General features: G+C 43.3%; 1 protein-coding gene across 1 annotated transcript; it reads right to left on the minus strand.

Moving 5' to 3' along the window:
• Positions 1-385: 385 nt before the first annotated feature.
• nipsnap3a (nipsnap homolog 3A (C. elegans)) lies at positions 386-23536 on the minus strand. The gene is made up of 6 exons (XM_075482049.1): positions 23259-23536; positions 7680-7887; positions 2390-2551; positions 2171-2320; positions 657-743; positions 386-579 (listed from the first exon to the last, which is right to left on the minus strand). The coding sequence occupies exons 1-6, from the start codon at positions 23484-23486 to the stop codon at positions 503-505; spliced, it is 912 nt and encodes a 303-aa protein (XP_075338164.1). The 5' UTR covers positions 23487-23536; the 3' UTR covers positions 386-502.
• Positions 23537-23714: the final 178 nt, after the last annotated feature.

The raw sequence follows: 23714 nt of genomic DNA on the forward strand, positions 1-23714 counted from the left end.
TGTTTGCTGCTCGCTCTGCACAGCAGGCAGTGATACGCAGGGAGAGAAAATAGGGCCAAGAGATTGTGAGGTCTGACTTTTTCCTGGAGAACCATTTTGTGATGCAAATGTATTACTCTGTTGAACGCATATTGTTCTGAGAAGCAAAACGCTTTATTTTTTAAACCCCAGCCAGCTAGCCGGACTACCTTCATCAACACCAAAACGAGGCTGGAACTCTGCTCACAGGACGCAGCAGGGGGTAAGAAGGTGTTCAGAAATGATGTTGCTGATATGGGATGTTACACAGCTTCATGTCAGAAGAGGAGAACTGTCCCTTTAAAAGGCGAACTGTCCCTTTAAAGAGGAAACCTCCCTCCACCCTCGGCACTCAGGAACAGAAACATTTCCAAACATCTCACTTTATTGATCATTTTTACATTTTGCTCTTTCATGCGGGAAGCCCCGCCCACTGCCGCTGTCACACAGCCCGCTGAGCTGTGATTGGCTGGTTCACAGGAAGTTACTTCATGGGTGAGAAGGGACACGGAAACATGAGCCGGTTCTTCTGAGAGTCCAGATGGACCACGCTGTCCCTGACTGAGACACAGAACCATCACGTTATTGATCATATTTATTGATCCAGTCGGGACCGTCTGTGGGGGGCGGAGCCTCACCTGCTGCTACCACTCTGGCGTCCGTGTGAGCTTTGTGCCGGATCTCAGCTCGATGGTCGGCGCTCTGGAACCACCAGATGGCGTGAGCTGAGCGAGACACAGTGACATCATCAGAACTTTAGCCCCGCCCACTCTGTGCTTACATCATCATTAAATCTAAAAAAACACGAGACTAATGGAAAGAAAAGTCTTTTTTCCTTTGATGTTATTCCAGAAGTTTTGGGACGAGATTCAACACGTCGTGAAGCAAAAATAACTTCACCTGTTGTGCTCAGGCATTGACTTGAAATGATTTAAATCTTTTATAAAATGTTGACAGTAATAGCAGAATGTATAATGACACATTCATTGTTAATGGTGCAGTATTATATTTAAAAAAGAGAGAAATCTCACATAAGCAAGCTGCACTTAACCATGTTTGACAGTTTGTTTTGCTTTTCTAAGTCATATTTTCCAAAACTTCAATAAACACTTGACTTGGATTTATATGCTGTCATTTTAATTACATTCTTTAGAATTAAAATTGAATGAATCTTATCATTAAGAGCTTATGTGTTTACTTATTTCATAGAATCCTGGAACAATATGAGGTAAATAAATAAATAAAGGTTCACCCTAATCCCTGATAGGGGACATTTTTCTCCTCTAATTTCACACTGTAGATGGTGATACTCGTCATATTTGGTCCAGTTGTGCATTTTTGACTATTTTTTCGAATTTCAAACACACATCATATACGATGCAATTTTTCATTGTGTAGAAAAAAAACTCCTTAATTTCTGAAAAGGGACATTTTTGTCGACCTAAAAACATCATATTAATATTTTTTCCCATTTTTTTTCCCATAAATCTTTTATTCCACTTCAGTTCTCAATTATTTTCAAAAACATTAAGCCTTTAGGTGCCAGTATTTTCAAAACATGGAATGCAAAGTGGAATTATTGAGTAATGTCCCATTTCAGAAATTAAGGTTGTTTTTTTTTAATTTTTAAAAATAGCAGTTTTTGTGTTTTTTTTACAGAAATTGGCGGTTACATCATATAAACCAGTATTTAAAGGGTTAAATTTTTTAAAATAATTGAAAACTTGGTTGTTATGATCAGAACTGAAGTGGAATAAAAGATCTACGAAAAAAAAAAGCGGAAAAAAATATTAACATATGATGTTTTTAGGTCGTTTTAAAAGGGGACAAAAATGTCCCTTTTCAGAAATTAAGTTTTTTTAAATCAGGTATGAGGGTTAATGTGTAATATTAACTGATTGGCAAATTATTAACTGGCAAATGTTTTGCTTTGAAGGTTTCACAATGTAACGTCCCCAGTTTGACACTTTTAACTAGTTCAGTGTTGCCATCTGGTGGACAAAAGAGATATTGCCTAAAATTGATATCTGAATTTATAGGAACAAACAAGTTAGGGAAATGGTCTCGCTACCAAGACAAATATACCTCAGTCCTGTGGACTTTTGGACATAACGGGGTGAAATTGCACTCCCTAAAAAAACTGTCTTCTCACCTCGGTTCAGAGGTCCGAACTCGCTGTGGAACGCTCCCAGCAGCTTGCCGTACCCCGGTGCATCATGGGAGGTGCAGGCGGCCTGGAAGGCGCCGCCCCAAACCGCCGGACCACCGGGACGCATCTGGTAGGAAACCAGCTCGTACACACCTGAAACACAGGCGTGGTTAGAACAGGCGTGATGTCATCGGCGCGTTTCGCTGCGGGGGCGGGGCTTACCGCCCTCCTGCGGCGCTCTCTGCAGGCGGCTCCAGGGCACCAGGTACGTGACCTCGTTGTCCTGCGAGCTCAGCATCGGCATGGCCTTAGAGATGTACTCTGAGATCCAGGAGGGGTCCTGAGACAGAGCTGCCCGGACAGCTGCCCGCTGGGAGTAGCTGTCTGTGGCGAGGGGAGGGGAGGGGAGGGGAGGGGAGGGGAGGGGGGGGAGGGGAGGAGTTAGAGTCTGAGAGTAGAAGAAGAAGACCCTCACAGGGAGGAAGTGGCTGTGTTCGAAACTGCCTACTTCTCCTACTACTCCTACTAACTTTAACTTTTTTTAAGTTCCCGGATGCATACTAGATTCTCCTAAATGTTGGGTATGCATCATGAGGTTACTACTCATACTCAAACTACCCAAGATGCAACGTAACGTGACGTCGCCGATCGTCATTTCCTGTCAAAACGGCAGTTTCAAGCTAGCTACAACGAGGGTAGGTTCACTTCCTGTTTTCAAAACAAAAGCACCAATTGTATGGTAATGGCTTTCCCTATGATAAAAGGCAACGGGTATTTTATTTTGTGAAAATAACCGGAAGTGCGTTGCTCACTGCGGCTAGCTTTAGTAGCGCCGAATTCGTGGGAACATAATTGTAAACAGCCGGTATTTTGTCAGGTTTTCAACACGTTGGGGATCTAAACGACTACTTTCTCACCTGAAAATGTTTCAAATGTTGCTAAAGTTTACAGAGTTTAGAGCTTAAGGGAAATCAGCTTCAGGCCGGCTGATTTCGGCTCGGGCAGGAGCAAAATGCATTGTGGGTAAACGCTCTGCATACTGTCTGATCGATGAGCATGCAGTATGCAGTATGCAGTATGTAGTATGCAGTATGCAGTGTGTAGTATGCAGTATGCAGTGTGCAGTATGCAGTGTGCAGTATGCAGTACGCAGTGTGCAGTAGGTAGTGTGCAGTATGCAGGACGCAGTGTGCAGTAGGTAGTGTGCAGTATGCAGGACGCAGTGTGCAGTATGCAGTGTGCAGTATGCAGTGTGCAGTATGCAGCGTGCAGTGTGCAGTATGCAGTATGCAGTGTGTAGTATGCAGTATGCAGCGTGCAGTGTGCAATATGCAGTATGCAGTGTGCAGTATGCAGCGTGCAGTATGCAGTGTGCAGTGTGCAGTGTGTAGTGTGCAGTGTGCAGTGTGTAGTATGCAGGACGCAGTGTGCAGTATGCAGTATGCAGCGTGCAGTATGTAGTGTGCAGTATGCAGGATGCAGTGTGCAGCATGCAGTGTGCAGTATGCAGCGTGCAGTATGCAGTGTGCAATATGCAGTGTGCAGTATGCAGCGTGTAGTATGCAGTATGTAGTGTGTAGTATGTAGTATGCAGTGTGCAGTATGCAGTGTGCAGTGTGCAGGACGCAGTGTGCAGTGTGCAGTATGCAGCGTGCAGTATGCAGTGTGCAGTGTGCAGTATGCAGTGTGTAGTATGCAGTGTGCAGTATGCAGTGTGCAGTATGCAGCGTGCAGTATGCAGCGTGCAATATGCAGTGTGCAGTATGCAGTATGTAGTGTGTAGTATGTAGTATGCAGTGTGCAGTATGCAGTGTGCAGTGTGCAGGACGCAGTGTGCAGTGTGCAGTATGCAGCGTGCAGTATGCAGTGTGCAGTATGCAGGACGCAGTGTGCAGTGTGCAGTATGCAGCGTGCAGTATGCAGCGTGCAGTATGCAGTGTGCAGTGTGCAGTATGCAGTGTGTAGTATGCAGTGCGCAGTATGCAGGACGCAGTGTGCAGTATACAGTGTGCAGTATGCAGCGTGCAGTGTGCAATATGCAGTGTGCAGTATGCCGTGTGCAGCATGCAGTAAGCAGTGTGTAGTGTGCAGTATGCAGTGTGTAGTATGCAGTATGCAGTGTGCAGTATGCAGGACGCAGTGTGCAATATGCAGTGTGCAGTATGCAGTGTGTAGTGTGCAGTATGCAGTGTGCAGTATGCAGGACGCAGTGTGCAGTATGCAGTATGCAGTGTGCAGTATGCAGTATGCAGTGTGCAGTATGCATCGTGCAGTATGCAGTGTGTAGTGTGCAGTATGCAGTGTGCAGTATGCAGGACGCAGTGTGCAGGATGCAGTATGCAGGGCGCAGTGTGCAGTATGTAGTGTGCAGTATGCAGGACGCAGTGTGCAGTATGCAGGACGCAGTGTGCAGTATGCAGCGTGCAGTATGCAGTATGCAGCGTGCAGTGTGCAGTATGCAGCATGCAGTATGCAGTGTGCAGTATGCAGTGTGCAGTATGCAGCGTGCAGTATGCAGTGTGTAGTATGCAGTGTGTAGTATGCAGCATGCAGCATGTAGTGTGTAATATGCAGTATGCGGTGTGTAGTGTGCAGTATGTAGTGTGTAGTATGCAGTATGGAGGATGCAGTATGCAGCGTGTAGTATGCAGTATGCAGTGTGCAGTATGTAGCATGTAGTATGCAGCATGCAGTATGCAGTATGTAGCATGCAGTATGAAGCATGCAGCATGCAGCATGCAGTATGAAGCATGCAGCATGCAGCATGCAGTATGTAGTATGCAGCATGCAGTATGCAGTATGCAGTATGTAGCATGCAGCATGTAGCATGCAGCATGCAGTATGTAGCATGCAGCATGCAGCATGCAGTATGCAGCATGCAGTATGCAGCATGCAGCATGCAGCATGTAGCATGCAGTATGCAGTATGTAGCATGCAGTATGTAGCAGGCAGCATACAGCATGCAGTATGCAGCATGCAGTATGCAGTATGCAGTATGTAGCAGGCAGCATGCAGTATGCAGTATGCAGCATGCAGCATGCAGTATGCAGTATGTAGTATGCAGCATGCAGCATGCAGTATGTAGCATGCAGCATGCAGTATTCAGTATGCAGCATGTAGCAGGCAGCATGCAGCATGTAGCAGGCAGCATGCAGTATGCAGTATGCAGCATGCAGCATGCAGTATGCAGCATGTAGTATGTAGTATGCATCATGCAGCATGCAGCATGCAGTATGTAGCATGCAGCATGCAGTATGTAGCAGGCAGCATGCAGTATGCAGTATGCAGCATGCAGCATGCAGTATGCAGCATGTAGTATGTAGTATGCATCATGCAGCATGCAGTATGCAGCATGTAGTATGTAGTATGCATCATGCAGCATGCAGCATGCAGTATGTAGTATGCATCATGCAGCATGCAGCATGCAGTATGTAGCATGCAGCATGCAGTATGTAGCAGGCAGCATGCAGTATGCAGTATGCAGCATGCAGCATGCAGTATGCAGCATGTAGTATGTAGTATGCATCATGCAGCATGCAGTATGCAGCATGTAGTATGTAGTATGCATCATGCAGCATGCAGTATGTAGTATGCATCATGCAGCATGCAGCATGCAGTATGTAGCATGCAGCATGCAGTATGCAGCATGCAGCATGCAGTATGCAGCATGCAGTATGTAGCAGGCAGCATGCAGTATGTAGCAGGCAGCATGCAGTATGCAGTATGCAGCATGCAGTATGCAGTATGTAGTATGCAGCATGCAGCATGCAGTATGCAGCATGCAGCATGCAGTATGCAGCATGCAGCATGCAGTATGTAGCAGGCAGCATGCAGTATGCAGCATGCAGTATGCAGTATGTAGTATGCAGCATGCAGCATGCAGTATGTAGCATGCAGCATGCAGTATGTAGCAGGCAGCATGCAGTATGCAGCATGCAGCATGCAGTATGTAGCATGCAGCATGCAGCATGTAGCATGCAGCATGCAGTATGCAGTGTGCAGTATGCAGGACGCAGTGTGCAATATGCAGTGTGCAGTATGCAGTGTGTAGTATGCAGTATGCAGTGTGCAGTATGCAGGACGCAGTGTGCAGTATGCAGTGTGCAGTATGCAGTGTGCAGTATGCATCGTGCAGTATGCAGTGTGTAGTGTGCAGTATGCAGTGTGCAGTATGTAGTGTGCAGTATGCAGGACGCAGTGTGCAGGATGCAGGACGCAGTGTGCAGTATGCAGTGTGCAGTATGCAGGGCGCAGTGTGCAGTATGTAGTGTGCAGTATGCAGGACGCAGTGTGCAGTATGCAGGACGCAGTGTGCAGTATGCAGTGTGCAGTATGCAGTATGCAGTGTGTAGTATGTAGCATGTAGTATGCAGTATGTAGTATGTAGTATGCAGTATGCAGCGTGCAGTGTGCAGTATGCAGCGTGCAGTATGCAGTATGCAGTGCAGTATGCAGCGTGCAGTATGCAGTATGCAGCGTGCAGTGTGCAGTGTGCAGTATGCAGTGTGCAGTATGCAGTGTGTAGTATGCAGTGTGTAGTATGTAGTATGCAGTATGCAGCATGTAGTGTGTAATATGCAGTATGCGGTGTGTAGTGTGCAGTATGAAGTGTGTAGTATGTAGTATGCAGTAGTATGCAGTATGTAGTGTGCAGTATGAAGGTGCAGTATGCAGTGTGTAGTATGTAGTATGCAGTGTGTAGTATGTAGTATGTAGTGTGCAGTGTGTAGTGTGCAGTATGGAGGATGCAGTATGCAGCGTGTAGTATGCAGTGTGTAGTGTGCAGTATGGAGGATGCAGTATGCAGCATGCAGCATGCAGCATGCAGTATGCAGTATGCAGCATGCAGCATGCAGTATGTAGTATGCAGCATGCAGTATGCAGCATGCAGTATGTAGCATGCAGCATGCAGCATGCAGTATGTAGCATGCAGCATGCAGTATGCAGCATGCAGCATGCAGCATGTAGCATGCAGCATGCAGTATGTAGCAGGCAGCATGCAGTATGCAGTATGCAGCATGCAGTATGCAGTATGCAGCATGCAGTATGCAGCATGCAGCATGCAGCATGCAGTATGCAGCATGCAGCATGCAGTATGTAGCATGCAGCATGCAGTATGTAGCAGGCAGCATGCAGTATGTAGCAGGCAGTATGCAGTATGTAGCAGGCAGCATGCAGCATGCAGTATGTAGCATGCAGTATGCAGTATGTAGCAGGCAGCATGCAGCATGGAGTATGCAGTATGCAGCATGCAGTATGCAGTATGTAGCATGTAGCATGCAGTATGCAGTATGCAGTAGGCAGCATGCAGTATGCAGTATGCAGTATGCAGCATGCAGTATGCAGCATGCAGTATGCAGCATGCAGCATGCAGCATGCAGCATGCAGTATGCAGCATGCAGCATGCAGCATGTAGTATGCAGTATGCAGCATGCAGTATGCAATATGTAGTATGCGGTTTCGAACACAGCTACTGTCTGAGAGAGCAGAAGAAGAAGAAGAAGACCCTCACCGTATTTCCATATATGGACAACCTGGTTCAGGCCCCCGTACTCGACGGTCCAGTAGCCAATCAGCTCCGAGTGTGCGGTGCGCAGGTGGATCTTCTCATTGGTCAGTTTTAGGAAGGCGGCGTTCTGGTCCGGGCGGACGCAGTAGGTCCGGAACTCGTAGAAGGTCGTGTGATCCTGTTGCGGGCCGGTGGCGAGGGTCACCCGAGGCTGCAGAGAGGAGGCGGAACAGGTCTCACTCCGAGGGGAAAATACACGACCAGATAATCAAGTGCAAGTGTGCAGCGTTTCTCTCTCGTGTGTTTAACTTTGCAGCGTTTCTCTCTCGTGTTTTTAACTTTGCAGTGTTTCTCTCTCGTGTTTTTAACTTTGCAGCGTTTCTCTCTCGTGTGTTTAACTTTGCAGCGTTTCTCTCGTGTGTTTTTAACTTTGCAGCGTTTCTCTCTCGTGTTTTTAACTTTGCAGCGTTTCTCTCTCGTGTTTTTAACTTTGCAGTGTTTCTCTCTCGTGTGTTTAACTTTGCAGCGTTTCTCTCGTGTGTTTTTAACTTTGCAGCGTTTCTCTCTCGTGTTTTTAACTATGCAGCGTTTCTCTCTCGTGTGTTTAACTTTGCAGCGTTTCTCTCTCGTGTGTTTTTAACTTTGCAGCGTTTCTCTCTCGTGTGTTTTTAACTTTGCAGCGTTTCTCTCTCGTGTGTTTTTAACTTTGAAGCGTTTCTCTTGTGTGTGTTTAACTTTGCAGCGTTTCTCTCTCTCGTGTTTTTAACTATGCAGCGTTTCTCTCTCGTGTTTTTAACTTTGCAGCGTTTCTCTCTCGTGTGTTTTTAACTTTGCAGCGTTTCTCTCTCGTGTTTTTAACTTTGCAGCGTTTCTCTCTCGTGTGTTTTTAACTTTGCAGCGTTTCTCTCTCGTGTGTTTTTAACTTTGCAGCGTTTCTCTCTCGTGTGTTTTTAACTTTGCAGCGTTTCTCTCTCGTGTGTTTAACTTTGCAGCGTTTCTCTCTCGTGTGTTTAACTTTGCAGCGTTTCTCTCTCGTGTGTTTTTAACTTTGCAGCGTTTCTCTCTCGTGTGTTTTTAACTTTGCAGCGTTTCTCTCGTGTGTTTTTAACTTTGCAGCGTTTCTCTCGTGTTTTTAACTTTGCAGCGTTTCTCTCTCGTGTTTTTAACTTTGCAGCGTTTCTCTCGTGTGTTTTTAACTTTGCAGCGTTTCTATCTCGTGTGTTTAACTTTGCAGCGTTTCTCTCTCGTGTTTTTAACTTTGCAGCGTTTCTCTCGTGTGTTTTTAACTTTGCAGCGTGTTTCTCTCTCGTGTTTTTAACTTTGCAGCGTTTCTCTCGTGTGTTTTTAACTTTGCAGCGTTTCTATCTCGTGTGTTTAACTTTGCAGCGTTTCTCTCGTGTGTTTTTAACTTTGCAGCGTTTCTATCTCGTGTGTTTAACTTTGCAGCGTTTCTCTCTCGTGTTTTTAACTTTGCAGCGTTTCTCTCGTGTGTTTTTAACTTTGCAGCGTGTTTCTCTCTCGTGTTTTTAACTTTGCAGTGTTTCTCTCTCGTGTTTTTAACTTTGCAGCGTTTCTCTCTCGTGTGTTTTTAACTTTGCAGCGTTTCTCTCTCGTGTGTTTTTAACTTTGCAGCGTTTCTCTCTCGTGTGTTTTTAACTTTGCAGCGTTTCTCTCTCGTGTGTTTTTAACTTTGCAGCGTTTCTCTCTCGTGTGTTTTTAACTTTGCAGCGTTTCTCTCTCGTGTGTTTTTAACTTTGCAGCGTTTCTCTCTCGTGTGTTTAACTTTGCAGCGTTTCTCTCTCGTGTGTTTTTAACTTTGCAGCGTTTCTCTCTCGTGTGTTTTTAACTTTGCAGCGTTTCTCTCTCGTGTGTTTTTAACTTTGCAGCGTTTCTCTCTCGTGTGTTTTTAACTTTGAAGCGTTTCTCTTGTGTGTTTTTAACTTTGAAGCGTTTCTCTCGTGTGTTTTTAACTTTGCAGCGTTTCTCTCTCGTGTTTTTAACTTTGCAGCGTTTCTCTCGTGTTTTTAACTTTGCAGCGTTTCTCTCTCGTGTGTTTTTAACTTTGCAGCGTTTCTCTCTCGTGTGTTTTTAACTTTGCAGCGTTTCTCTCTCGTGTGTTTTTAACTTTGCAGCGTTTCTCTCTCGTGTGTTTTTAACTTTGCAGCGTTTCTCTCTCGTGTTTTTAACTTTGCAGCGTTTCTCTCGTGTGTTTTTAACTTTGCAGCGTGTTTCTCTCTCGTGTTTTTAACTTTGCAGTGTTTCTCTCTCGTGTTTTTAACTTTGCAGTGTTTCTCTCACGTGTTTTTAACTTTGCAGCGTTTCTCTCTCGTGTTTTTAACTTTGCAGCGTTTCTCTCTCGTGTGTTTTTAACTTTGCAGCGTTTCTCTCTCGTGTGTTTTTAACTTTGCAGCGTTTCTCTCTCGTGTGTTTTTAACTTTGCAGCGTATCTCTCTCGTGTGTTTTTAACTTTGCAGCGTTTCTCTCTCGTGTGTTTTTAACTTTGCAGCGTTTCTCTCTCGTGTGTTTAACTTTGCAGCGTTTCTCTCTCGTGTGTTTAACTTTGCAGCGTTTCTCTCTCGTGTGTTTTTAACTTTGCAGCGTTTCTCTCTCGTGTGTTTTTAACTTTGCAGCGTTTCTCTCTCGTGTGTTTTTAACTTTGCAGCGTTTCTCTCTCGTGTGTTTTTAACTTTGCAGCGTATCTCTCTCGTGTGTTTTTAACTTTGCAGCGTTTCTCTCGTGTGTTTTTAACTTTGCAGCGTTTCTCTCTCGTGTGTTTAACTTTGCAGCGTTTCTCTCTCGTGTGTTTAACTTTGCAGCGTTTCTCTCTCGTGTGTTTTTAACTTTGCAGCGTTTCTCTCTCGTGTGTTTAACTTTGCAGCGTGTTTCTCTCTCGTGTGTTTAACTTTGCAGCGTTTCTCTCTCGTGTGTTTTTAACTTTGCAGCGTTTCTCTCTCGTGTGTTTTTAACTTTGCAGCGTTTCTCTCTCGTGTGTTTTTAACTTTGCAGCGTTTCTCTCTCGTGTGTTTTTAACTTTGAAGCGTTTCTCTTGTGTGTGTTTAACTTTGCAGCGTTTCTCTCTCTCGTGTTTTTAACTATGCAGCGTTTCTCTCTCGTGTTTTTAACTTTGCAGCGTTTCTCTCTCGTGTGTTTTTAACTTTGCAGCGTTTCTCTCGTGTGTTTTTAACTTTGCAGCGTTTCTATCTCGTGTGTTTAACTTTGCAGCGTTTCTCTCTCGTGTTTTTAACTTTGCAGCGTTTCTCTCGTGTGTTTTTAACTTTGCAGCGTGTTTCTCTCTCGTGTTTTTAACTTTGCAGCGTTTCTCTCGTGTGTTTTTAACTTTGCAGCGTTTCTATCTCGTGTGTTTAACTTTGCAGCGTTTCTCTCGTGTGTTTTTAACTTTGCAGCGTTTCTATCTCGTGTGTTTAACTTTGCAGCGTTTCTCTCTCGTGTTTTTAACTTTGCAGCGTTTCTCTCGTGTGTTTTTAACTTTGCAGCGTGTTTCTCTCTCGTGTTTTTAACTTTGCAGTGTTTCTCTCTCGTGTTTTTAACTTTGCAGCGTTTCTCTCTCGTGTGTTTTTAACTTTGCAGCGTTTCTCTCTCGTGTGTTTTTAACTTTGCAGCGTTTCTCTCTCGTGTGTTTTTAACTTTGCAGCGTTTCTCTCTCGTGTGTTTTTAACTTTGCAGCGTTTCTCTCTCGTGTGTTTTTAACTTTGCAGCGTTTCTCTCTCGTGTGTTTTTAACTTTGCAGCGTTTCTCTCTCGTGTGTTTAACTTTGCAGCGTTTCTCTCTCGTGTGTTTTTAACTTTGCAGCGTTTCTCTCTCGTGTGTTTTTAACTTTGCAGCGTTTCTCTCTCGTGTGTTTTTAACTTTGCAGCGTTTCTCTCTCGTGTGTTTTTAACTTTGAAGCGTTTCTCTTGTGTGTTTTTAACTTTGAAGCGTTTCTCTCGTGTGTTTTTAACTTTGCAGCGTTTCTCTCTCGTGTTTTTAACTTTGCAGCGTTTCTCTCGTGTTTTTAACTTTGCAGCGTTTCTCTCTCGTGTGTTTTTAACTTTGCAGCGTTTCTCTCTCGTGTGTTTTTAACTTTGCAGCGTTTCTCTCTCGTGTGTTTTTAACTTTGCAGCGTTTCTCTCTCGTGTGTTTTTAACTTTGCAGCGTTTCTCTCTCGTGTTTTTAACTTTGCAGCGTTTCTCTCGTGTGTTTTTAACTTTGCAGCGTGTTTCTCTCTCGTGTTTTTAACTTTGCAGTGTTTCTCTCTCGTGTTTTTAACTTTGCAGTGTTTCTCTCACGTGTTTTTAACTTTGCAGCGTTTCTCTCTCGTGTTTTTAACTTTGCAGCGTTTCTCTCTCGTGTGTTTTTAACTTTGCAGCGTTTCTCTCTCGTGTGTTTTTAACTTTGCAGCGTTTCTCTCTCGTGTGTTTTTAACTTTGCAGCGTATCTCTCTCGTGTGTTTTTAACTTTGCAGCGTTTCTCTCTCGTGTGTTTTTAACTTTGCAGCGTTTCTCTCTCGTGTGTTTAACTTTGCAGCGTTTCTCTCTCGTGTGTTTAACTTTGCAGCGTTTCTCTCTCGTGTGTTTTTAACTTTGCAGCGTTTCTCTCTCGTGTGTTTTTAACTTTGCAGCGTTTCTCTCTCGTGTGTTTTTAACTTTGCAGCGTTTCTCTCTCGTGTGTTTTTAACTTTGCAGCGTATCTCTCTCGTGTGTTTTTAACTTTGCAGCGTTTCTCTCGTGTGTTTTTAACTTTGCAGCGTTTCTCTCTCGTGTGTTTAACTTTGCAGCGTTTCTCTCTCGTGTGTTTAACTTTGCAGCGTTTCTCTCTCGTGTGTTTTTAACTTTGCAGCGTTTCTCTCTCGTGTGTTTAACTTTGCAGCGTGTTTCTCTCTCGTGTGTTTAACTTTGCAGCGTTTCTCTCTCGTGTGTTTTTAACTTTGCAGCGTTTCTCTCTCGTGTGTTTTTAACTTTGCAGCGTTTCTCTCTCGTGTGTTTTTAACTTTGCAGCGTTTCTCTCTCGTGTGTTTTTAACTTTGAAGCGTTTCTCTTGTGTGTGTTTAACTTTGCAGCGTTTCTCTCTCTCGTGTTTTTAACTATGCAGCGTTTCTCTCTCGTGTTTTTAACTTTGCAGCGTTTCTCTCTCGTGTGTTTTTAACTTTGCAGCGTTTCTCTCTCGTGTTTTTAACTTTGCAGCGTTTCTCTCTCGTGTGTTTTTAACTTTGCAGCGTTTCTCTCTCGTGTGTTTTTAACTTTGCAGCGTTTCTCTCTCGTGTGTTTTTAACTTTGCAGCGTTTCTCTCTCGTGTGTTTAACTTTGCAGCGTTTCTCTCTCGTGTGTTTAACTTTGCAGCGTTTCTCTCTCGTGTGTTTAACTTTGCAGCGTTTCTCTCTCGTGTGTTTTTAACTTTGCAGCGTTTCTCTCTCGTGTGTTTTTAACTTTGCAGCGTTTCTCTCGTGTGTTTTTAACTTTGCAGCGTTTCTCTCTCGTGTTTTTAACTTTGCAGCGTTTCTCTCGTGTGTTTTTAACTTTGCAGCGTTTCTATCTCGTGTGTTTAACTTTGCAGCGTTTCTCTCTCGTGTTTTTAACTTTGCAGCGTTTCTCTCGTGTTTTTAACTTTGCAGCGTTTCTCTCTTTCGTGTTTTTAACTTTGCAGCGTTTCTCTCTCTCGTGTTTTTAACTTTGCAGCGTTTCTCTCTCGTGTTTTTAACTTTGCAGCGTTTCTCTCTCGTGTGTTTAACTTTGCAGCGTTTCTCTCTCGTGTTTTTAACTTTGCAGCGTTTCTCTCTCGTGTTTTTAACTTTGCAGCGTTTCTCTCTCGTGTGTTTAACTTTGCAGCGTTTCTCTCTCGTGTGTTTAATTTTGCAGCGTTTCTCTCTCGTGTTTTTAACTTTGCAGCGTTTCTCTCGTGTGTTTTTAACTTTGCAGCGTTTCTATCTCGTGTGTTTAACTTTGCAGCGTTTCTCTCTCGTGTTTTTAACTTTGCAGCGTTTCTCTAGTGTTTTTAACTTTGCAGCGTTTCTCTCTTTCGTGTTTTTAACTTTGCAGCGTTTCTCTCTCTCGTGTTTTTAACTTTGCAGCGTTTCTCTCTCGTGTGTTTTTAACTTTGCAGCGTTTCTCTCTCGTGTGTTTTTAACTTTGCAGCGTTTCTCTCTCGTGTGTTTTTAACTTTGCAGCGTTTCTCTCTCGTGTGTTTTTAACTTTGCAGCGTTTCTCTCGTGTGTTTTTAACTTTGCAGCGTTTCTCTCTCGTGTGTTTTTAACTTTGCAGCGTTTCTCTCTCTCGTTTTTATCTTTGCAGCGTTTCTCTCTCTCGTGTGTTTTTAACTTTGCAGCGTTTCTCTCTCGTGTGTTTTTAACTTTGCAGCGTTTCTCTCTCGTGTGTTTAACTTTGCAGCGTTTCTCTCTCGTGTGTTTTTAACTTTGCAGCGTTTCTCTCTCGTTTTTATCTTTGCAGCGTTTCTCTCGTGTGTTTTTAACTTTGCAGCGTTTCTCTCTCGTGTGTTTTTAACTTTGCAGCGTTTCTCTCTCGTGTGTTTTTAACTTTGCAGCGTTTCTCTCTCGTGTGTTTTTAACTTTGCAGCGTTTCTCTCTCGTGTGTTTTTAACTTTGCAGCGTTTCTCTCTCTCGTGTGTTTAACTTTGCAGCGTTTCTCTCTCTCGTGTGTTTAACTTTGCAGCGTTTCTCTCTCGTTTTTATCTTTGCAGCGTTTCTCTCTCTCGTGTGTTTTTAACTTTGCAGCGTTTCTCTCTCTCGTGTGTTTTTAACTTTGCAGCGTTTCTCTCGTGTGTTTTTAACTTTGCAGCGTTTCTCTCGTGTTTTTAACTTTGCAGCGTTTCTCTCTCGTGTGTTTTTAACTTTGCAGCGTTTCTCTCTCGTGTGTTTTTAACTTTGCAGCGTTTCTCTCTCGTGTGTTTTTAACTTTGCAGCGTTTCTCTCTCGTGTGTTTTTAACTTTGCAGCGTTTCTCTCTCGTGTGTTTTTAACTTTGCAGCGTTTCTCTCTCGTGTGTTTTTAACTTTGCAGCGTTTCTCTCTCGTGTTTTTAACTTTGCAGCGTTTCTCTCTCGTGTGTTTTTAACTTTGCAGCGTTTCTCTCTCGTGTGTTTTTAACTTTGCAGCGTTTCTCTCTCGTGTGTTTTTAACTTTGCAGCGTTTCTCTCTCGTGTGTTTAACTTTGCAGCGTTTCTCTCTCGTGTGTTTTTAACTTTGCAGCGTTTCTCTCTCGTGTGTTTTTAACTTTGCAGCGTTTCTCTCTCGTGTGTTTTTAACTTTGCAGCGTTTCTCTCTCGTGTGTTTTTAACTTTGCAGCGTTTCTCTCGTGTGTTTTTAACTTTGCAGCGTTTCTCTCTCGTGTTTTTAACTTTGCAGCGTTTCTCTCTCGTGTGTTTAACTTTGCAGCGTTTCTCTCTCGTGTTTTTAACTTTGCAGCGTTTCTCTCTCGTGTTTTTAACTTTGCAGCGTTTCTCTCTCGTGTGTTTAACTTTGCAGCGTTTCTCTCTCGTGTTTTTAACTTTGCAGCGTTTCTCTCGTGTGTTTTTAACTTTGCAGCGTTTCTATCTCGTGTGTTTAACTTTGCAGCGTTTCTCTCTCGTGTTTTTAACTTTGCAGCGTTTCTCTAGTGTTTTTAACTTTGCAGCGTTTCTCTCTTTCGTGTTTTTAACTTTGCAGCGTTTCTCTCTCTCGTGTTTTTAACTTTGCAGCGTTTCTCTCTCGTGTGTTTTTAACTTTGCAGCGTTTCTCTCTCGTGTGTTTTTAACTTTGCAGCGTTTCTCTCTCGTGTGTTTTTAACTTTGCAGCGTTTCTCTCTCGTGTGTTTTTAACTTTGCAGCGTTTCTCTCTCTCGTTTTTATCTTTGCAGCGTTTCTCTCTCTCGTGTGTTTTTAACTTTGCAGCGTTTCTCTCTCGTGTGTTTAACTTTGCAGCGTTTCTCTCTCGTGTGTTTTTAACTTTGCAGCGTTTCTCTCTCGTGTGTTTTTAACTTTGCAGCGTTTCTCTCTCGTGTGTTTTTAACTTTGCAGCGTTTCTCTCTCGTGTGTTTTTAACTTTGCAGCGTTTCTCTCTCTCGTGTGTTTAACTTTGCAGCGTTTCTCTCTCTCGTGTGTTTAACTTTGCAGCGTTTCTCTCTCGTTTTTATCTTTGCAGCGTTTCTCTCGTGTGTTTTTAACTTTGCAGCGTTTCTCTCTCTCGTTTTTATCTTTGCAGCGTTTCTCTCTCGTGTTTTTAACTTTGCAGCGTTTCTCTCGTGTTTTTAACTTTGCAGCGTTTCTCTCTCGTGTGTTTTTAACTTTGCAGCGTTTCTCTCTCGTGTGTTTTTAACTTTGCAGCGTTTCTCTCTCGTGTGTTTTTAACTTTGCAGCGTTTCTCTCGTGTGTTTTTAACTTTGCAGCGTTTCTCTCTCGTGTTTTTAACTTTGCAGCGTTTCTCTCTCGTGTTTTTAACTTTGCAGCGTTTCTCTCTCGTGTTTTTAACTTTGCAGCGTTTCTCTCTCGTGTGTTTAACTTTGCAGCGTTTCTCTCTCGTGTTTTTAACTTTGCAGCGTTTCTCTCGTGTGTTTTTAACTTTGCAGCGTTTCTCTCTCGTGTGTTTTTAACTTTGCAGCGTTTCTCTCTCTCGTTTTTATCTTTGCAGCGTTTCTCTCTCTCGTGTGTTTTTAACTTTGCAGCGTTTCTCTCTCGTGTGTTTTTAACTTTGCAGCGTTTCTCTCTCGTGTGTTTTTAACTTTGCAGCGTTTCTCTCTCGTGTGTTTTTAACTTTGCAGCGTTTCTCTCTCGTGTGTTTTTAACTTTGCAGCGTTTCTCTCTCTCGTGTGTTTAACTTTGCAGCGTTTCTCTCTCTCGTGTGTTTAACTTTGCAGCGTTTCTCTCTCGTTTTTATCTTTGCAGCGTTTCTCTCGTGTGTTTTTAACTTTGCAGCGTTTCTCTCTCTCGTTTTTATCTTTGCAGCGTTTCTCTCTCGTGTTTTTAACTTTGCAGCGTTTCTCTCGTGTTTTTAACTTTGCAGCGTTTCTCTCTCGTGTGTTTTTAACTTTGCAGCGTTTCTCTCTCGTGTGTTTTTAACTTTGCAGCGTTTCTCTCTCGTGTGTTTTTAACTTTGCAGCGTTTCTCTCGTGTGTTTTTAACTTTGCAGCGTTTCTCTCTCGTGTTTTTAACTTTGCAGCGTTTCTCTCTCGTGTTTTTAACTTTGCAGCGTTTCTCTCTCGTGTTTTTAACTTTGCAGCGTTTCTCTCTCGTGTGTTTAACTTTGCAGCGTTTCTCTCTCGTGTTTTTAACTTTGCAGCGTTTCTCTCGTGTGTTTTTAACTTTGCAGCGTTTCTCTCTCGTGTGTTTTTAACTTTGCAGCGTTTCTCTCTCTCGTTTTTATCTTTGCAGCGTTTCTCTCTCTCGTGTGTTTTTAACTTTGCAGCGTTTCTCTCTCGTGTGTTTTTAACTTTGCAGCGTTTCTCTCTCGTGTGTTTAACTTTGCAGCGTTTCTCTCTCGTGTGTTTTTAACTTTGCAGCGTTTCTCTCTCGTGTGTTTTTAACTTTGCAGCGTTTCTCTCTCGTGTGTTTTTAACTTTGCAGCGTTTCTCTCTCGTGTGTTTTTAACTTTGCAGCGTTTCTCTCTCTCGTGTGTTTAACTTTGCAGCGTTTCTCTCTCTCGTGTGTTTTTAACTTTGCAGCGTTTCTCTCTCGTGTTTTTAACTTTGCAGCGTTTCTCTCTCGTGTGTTTTTAACTTTGCAGCGTTTCTCTCTCGTGTTTTTAACTTTGCAGCGTTTCTCTCTCGTGTGTTTTTAACTTTGCAGCGTTTCTCTCTCGTGTGTTTTTAACTTTGCAGCGTTTCTCTCTCGTGTGTTTTTAACTTTGCAGCGTTTCTCTCTCGTGTGTTTAACTTTGCAGCGTTTCTCTCTCGTGTGTTTTTAACTTTGCAGCGTTTCTCTCTCGTGTGTTTTTAACTTTGCAGCGTTTCTCTCTCGTGTGTTTTTAACTTTGCAGCGTTTCTCTCTCGTGTGTTTTTAACTTTGAAGCGTTTCTCTTGTGTGTTTTTAACTTTGAAGCGTTTCTCTCGTGTGTTTTTAACTTTGCAGCGTTTCTCTCTCGTGTTTTTAACTTTGCAGCGTTTCTCTCGTGTTTTTAACTTTGCAGCGTTTCTCTCTCGTGTGTTTTTAACTTTGCAGCGTTTCTCTCTCGTGTGTTTTTAACTTTGCAGCGTTTCTCTCGTGTGTTTTTAACTTTGCAGCGTTTCTCTCTCGTGTTTTTAACTTTGCAGCGTTTCTCTCTCGTGTGTTTAACTTTGCAGCGTTTCTCTCTCGTGTTTTTAACTTTGCAGCGTTTCTCTCTCGTGTTTTTAACTTTGCAGCGTTTCTCTCTCGTGTGTTTAACTTTGCAGCGTTTCTCTCTCGTGTGTTTAACTTTGCAGCGTTTCTCTCTCGTGTTTTTAACTTTGCAGCGTTTCTCTCGTGTGTTTTTAACTTTGCAGCGTTTCTATCTCGTGTGTTTAACTTTGCAGCGTTTCTCTCTCGTGTTTTTAACTTTGCAGCGTTTCTCTAGTGTTTTTAACTTTGCAGCGTTTCTCTCTTTCGTGTTTTTAACTTTGCAGCGTTTCTCTCTCTCGTGTTTTTAACTTTGCAGCGTTTCTCTCTCGTGTGTTTTTAACTTTGCAGCGTTTCTCTCTCGTGTGTTTTTAACTTTGCAGCGTTTCTCTCTCGTGTGTTTTTAACTTTGCAGCGTTTCTCTCTCGTGTGTTTTTAACTTTGCAGCGTTTCTCTCGTGTGTTTTTAACTTTGCAGCGTTTCTCTCTCGTGTGTTTTTAACTTTGCAGCGTTTCTCTCTCTCGTTTTTATCTTTGCAGCGTTTCTCTCTCTCGTGTGTTTTTAACTTTGCAGCGTTTCTCTCTCGTGTGTTTTTAACTTTGCAGCGTTTCTCTCTCGTGTGTTTAACTTTGCAGCGTTTCTCTCTCGTGTGTTTTTAACTTTGCAGCGTTTCTCTCTCGTTTTTATCTTTGCAGCGTTTCTCTCGTGTGTTTTTAACTTTGCAGCGTTTCTCTCTCGTGTGTTTTTAACTTTGCAGCGTTTCTCTCTCGTGTGTTTTTAACTTTGCAGCGTTTCTCTCTCGTGTGTTTTTAACTTTGCAGCGTTTCTCTCTCTCGTGTGTTTAACTTTGCAGCGTTTCTCTCTCTCGTGTGTTTAACTTTGCAGCGTTTCTCTCTCTCGTGTGTTTAACTTTGCAGCGTTTCTCTCTCGTTTTTATCTTTGCAGCGTTTCTCTCTCTCGTGTGTTTTTAACTTTGCAGCGTTTCTCTCTCTCGTTTTTATCTTTGCAGCGTTTCTCTCTCGTGTTTTTAACTTTGCAGCGTTTCTCTCGTGTTTTTAACTTTGCAGCGTTTCTCTCTCGTGTGTTTTTAACTTTGCAGCGTTTCTCTCTCGTGTGTTTTTAACTTTGCAGCGTTTCTCTCTCGTGTGTTTTTAACTTTGCAGCGTTTCTCTCTCGTGTGTTTTTAACTTTGCAGCGTTTCTCTCTCGTGTGTTTTTAACTTTGCAGCGTTTCTCTCTCGTGTGTTTTTAACTTTGCAGCGTTTCTCTCTCGTGTTTTTAACTTTGCAGCGTTTCTCTCTCGTGTGTTTTTAACTTTGCAGTGTTTCTCTCTCGTGTGTTTTTAACTTTGCAGCGTTTCTCTCTCGTGTGTTTTTAACTTTGCAGCGTTTCTCTCTCGTGTGTTTAACTTTGCAGCGTTTCTCTCTCGTGTGTTTTTAACTTTGCAGCGTTTCTCTCTCGTGTGTTTTTAACTTTGCAGCGTTTCTCTCTCGTGTGTTTTTAACTTTGCAGCGTTTCTCTCTCGTGTGTTTTTAACTTTGCAGCGTTTCTCTCGTGTGTTTTTAACTTTGCAGCGTTTCTCTCTCGTGTTTTTAACTTTGCAGCGTTTCTCTCTCATGTGTTTAACTTTGCAGCGTTTCTCTCTCGTGTTTTTAACTTTGCAGCGTTTCTCTCTCGTGTTTTTAACTTTGCAGCGTTTCTCTCTCGTGTGTTTAACTTTGCAGCGTTTCTCTCTCGTGTTTTTAACTTTGCAGCGTTTCTCTCGTGTTTTTAACTTTGCAGCGTTTCTCTCTCGTGTGTTTTTAACTTTGCAGCGTTTCTCTCTCGTGTGTTTTTAACTTTGCAGCGTTTCTCTCTCGTGTGTTTTTAACTTTGCAGCGTTTCTCTCTCGTGTGTTTTTAACTTTGCAGCGTTTCTCTCTCGTGTGTTTTTAACTTTGCAGCGTTTCTCTCTCGTGTGTTTTTAACTTTGCAGCGTTTCTCTCTCGTGTTTTTAACTTTGCAGCGTTTCTCTCTCGTGTGTTTTTAACTTTGCAGCGTTTCTCTCTCGTGTGTTTTTAACTTTGCAGCGTTTCTCTCTCGTGTGTTTAACTTTGCAGCGTTTCTCTCTCGTGTGTTTTTAACTTTGCAGCGTTTCTCTCTCGTGTGTTTTTAACTTTGCAGCGTTTCTCTCTCGTGTGTTTTTAACTTTGCAGCGTTTCTCTCTCGTGTGTTTTTAACTTTGCAGCGTTTCTCTCGTGTGTTTTTAACTTTGCAGCGTTTCTCTCTCGTGTTTTTAACTTTGCAGCGTTTCTCTCTCGTGTGTTTAACTTTGCAGCGTTTCTCTCTCGTGTTTTTAACTTTGCAGCGTTTCTCTCTCGTGTTTTTAACTTTGCAGCGTTTCTCTCTCGTGTGTTTAACTTTGCAGCGTTTCTCTCTCGTGTTTTTAACTTTGCAGCGTTTCTCTCGTGTGTTTTTAACTTTGCAGCGTTTCTATCTCGTGTGTTTAACTTTGCAGCGTTTCTCTCTCGTGTTTTTAACTTTGCAGCGTTTCTCTCTCGTGTGTTTTTAACTTTGCAGCGTTTCTCTCTCGTGTGTTTTTAACTTTGCAGCGTTTCTCTCTCGTGTGTTTTTAACTTTGCAGCGTTTCTCTCGTGTGTTTTTAACTTTGCAGCGTTTCTCTCTCGTGTGTTTTTAACTTTGCAGCGTTTCTCTCTCTCGTTTTTATCTTTGCAGCGTTTCTCTCTCTCGTGTGTTTTTAACTTTGCAGCGTTTCTCTCTCGTGTGTTTAACTTTGCAGCGTTTCTCTCTCGTGTGTTTTTAACTTTGCAGCGTTTCTCTCTCGTTTTTATCTTTGCAGCGTTTCTCTCGTGTGTTTTTAACTTTGCAGCGTTTCTCTCTCGTGTGTTTTTAACTTTGCAGCGTTTCTCTCTCGTGTGTTTTTAACTTTGCAGCGTTTCTCTCTCGTGTGTTTTTAACTTTGCAGCGTTTCTCTCTCGTGTGTTTTTAACTTTGCAGCGTTTCTCTCTCTCGTGTGTTTAACTTTGCAGCGTTTCTCTCTCGTTTTTATCTTTGCAGCGTTTCTCTCTCTCGTGTGTTTTTAACTTTGCAGCGTTTCTCTCTCTCGTTTTTATCTTTGCAGCGTTTCTCTCTCGTGTTTTTAACTTTGCAGCGTTTCTCTCGTGTTTTTAACTTTGCAGCGTTTCTCTCTCGTGTGTTTTTAACTTTGCAGCGTTTCTCTCTCGTGTGTTTTTAACTTTGCAGCGTTTCTCTCTCGTGTGTTTTTAACTTTGCAGCGTTTCTCTCGTGTGTTTTTAACTTTGCAGCGTTTCTCTCTCGTGTTTTTAACTTTGCAGCGTTTCTCTCTCGTGTGTTTAACTTTGCAGCGTTTCTCTCTCGTGTTTTTAACTTTGCAGCGTTTCTCTCTCGTGTTTTTAACTTTGCAGCGTTTCTCTCTCGTGTGTTTAACTTTGCAGCGTTTCTCTCGTGTGTTTTTAACTTTGCAGCGTTTCTATCTCGTGTGTTTAACTTTGCAGCGTTTCTCTCTCGTGTTTTTAACTTTGCAGCGTTTCTCTAGTGTTTTTAACTTTGCAGCGTTTCTCTCTTTCGTGTTTTTAACTTTGCAGCGTTTCTCTCTCTCGTGTTTTTAACTTTGCAGCGTTTCTCTCTCGTGTGTTTTTAACTTTGCAGCGTTTCTCTCTCGTGTGTTTTTAACTTTGCAGCGTTTCTCTCTCGTGTGTTTTTAACTTTGCAGCGTTTCTCTCTCGTGTGTTTTTAACTTTGCAGCGTTTCTCTCTCGTGTGTTTTTAACTTTGCAGCGTTTCTCTCTCTCGTTTTTATCTTTGCAGCGTTTCTCTCTCTCGTGTGTTTTTAACTTTGCAGCGTTTCTCTCTCGTGTGTTTTTAACTTTGCAGCGTTTCTCTCTCGTGTGTTTAACTTTGCAGCGTTTCTCTCTCGTGTGTTTTTAACTTTGCAGCGTTTCTCTCTCGTGTGTTTTTAACTTTGCAGCGTTTCTCTCTCGTGTGTTTTTAACTTTGCAGCGTTTCTCTCTCTCGTGTGTTTAACTTTGCAGCGTTTCTCTCTCTCGTGTGTTTAACTTTGCAGCGTTTCTCTCTCGTTTTTATCTTTGCAGCGTTTCTCTCTCTCGTGTGTTTTTAACTTTGCAGCGTTTCTCTCTCTCGTTTTTATCTTTGCAGCGTTTCTCTCTCGTGTGTTTTTAACTTTGCAGCGTTTCTCTCTCGTTTTTATCTTTGCAGCGTTTCTCTCTAGCGTGTTTTTAACTTTGCAGCGTTTCTCTCTCGTGTGTTTTTAACTTTGAAGCGTTTCTCTCTCGTGTTTTTAACTTTGCAGCGTTTCTCTCTAACGTGTTTTTTAAACTTTGCAGCGTTTCTCTCTCGTGTGTTTTTAACTTTGAAGCGTTTCTCTCTCGTGTGTTTTTAACTTTGCAGCGTTTCTCTCTCGTTTTTATCTTTGCAGCGTTTCTCTCTCGTGTGTTTAACTTTGCAGCGTTTCTCTCTAACGTGTTTTTTAAACTTTGCAGCGTTTCTCTCTAGCGTGTTTTTAACTTTGCAGCGTTTCTCTCTAACGTGTTTTTTAAACTTTGCAGCGTTTCTCTCTAACGTGTTTTTTAAACTTTGCAGCGTTTCTCTCTAACGTGTTTTTTAAACTTTGCAGCGCGTTTCTCTCTCGCGTGTTTTTAACTTGCAGCGCGTTTCTCTCTCGCGTGTTTTTAACTTGCAGCGCGTTTCTCTCTCGCGTGTTTTTAACTTGCAGCGCGTTTCTCTCTAGCATGTTTTTAACTTTGCAGCGTTTCTCTCTCTTTTTTCGTCGCGTGTGCTCCGGTCGTTTTTGTGATTGCCGCATTTCTCTCTTGCAGAGTTTTACTGTTGGATTTGTTTGCCGTTCGTACGTGTTGGCCACCGTAGCTGCCGGGTCTCTGGCGCCTCCTGCTGGACTTCTGCAGCTTCTACAGAAACTTCTACAGCGGAGTGACACGTGACGGTGGACCATGACACTCTGTGTGGGTCTGTTCGTGCACGGGCACAAACACGCCGTCCTGTGAGCACGCTCTTCAGGGCCCCTCAGCTGCTGGTTAATATTACTCCAGGTTCTGACCTTTGCTTCCGGTCAAAGATCAGCGAAACAAACTAACGGAACAAACTCCCGAACCGAACCGAACCGAACCAGAGTTATCTGACCTTCTACACGGACAGGCCGTGTGCGTGTGTGTCCGTGCGTGATGAAGGGGAGAATGTGTGTGATTGACTTGCACGACACAAGCAGCGTGCTCCTGATGGTTCTGGTTCCGGTGAGTGTTTGCAGGTGGACTCACCTGCGCGGCGGCGGCGGCTGGCCCCAGAGAGCGGCCCACAGAGGGGCCCAAACAGCGGCCCAGAGAGCCCAGAGAGCGGCCCACAGAGGGGCCCAAACAGCGGCCCAGAGAGCCCAGAGAGCGGCCCACAGAGGGGCCCAAACAGCGGCCCAGAGAGCCCAGAGAGCGGCCCACAGAGGGGCCCAAACAGCGGCCCAGAGAGCCCAGCGAGCGGCTGAGCTGCAACATGTTGGGATGAGGAGGCTGAAAGAGACGAAGAGCAGCAGGGCGCAGAGATCCTCCGACACGGACAGAGGTCTCACTCTGACAGGAAAACAGCAGCAACTGAGCACAAAGAGGAGTCACGTGACTGCTTTGTTTTACAGAACAAAAGTTAGAAAGGATATCAGGATATTAGCCTGGAAACTGTTTTTGAATTGGCTCTATGTGAACGAATTGGATTATTTTATGAATAAT

This window comes from Odontesthes bonariensis, chromosome 13, assembly GCF_027942865.1.
Source record: "Odontesthes bonariensis isolate fOdoBon6 chromosome 13, fOdoBon6.hap1, whole genome shotgun sequence".
NCBI lineage: Eukaryota > Metazoa > Chordata > Actinopteri > Atheriniformes > Atherinopsidae > Odontesthes > Odontesthes bonariensis.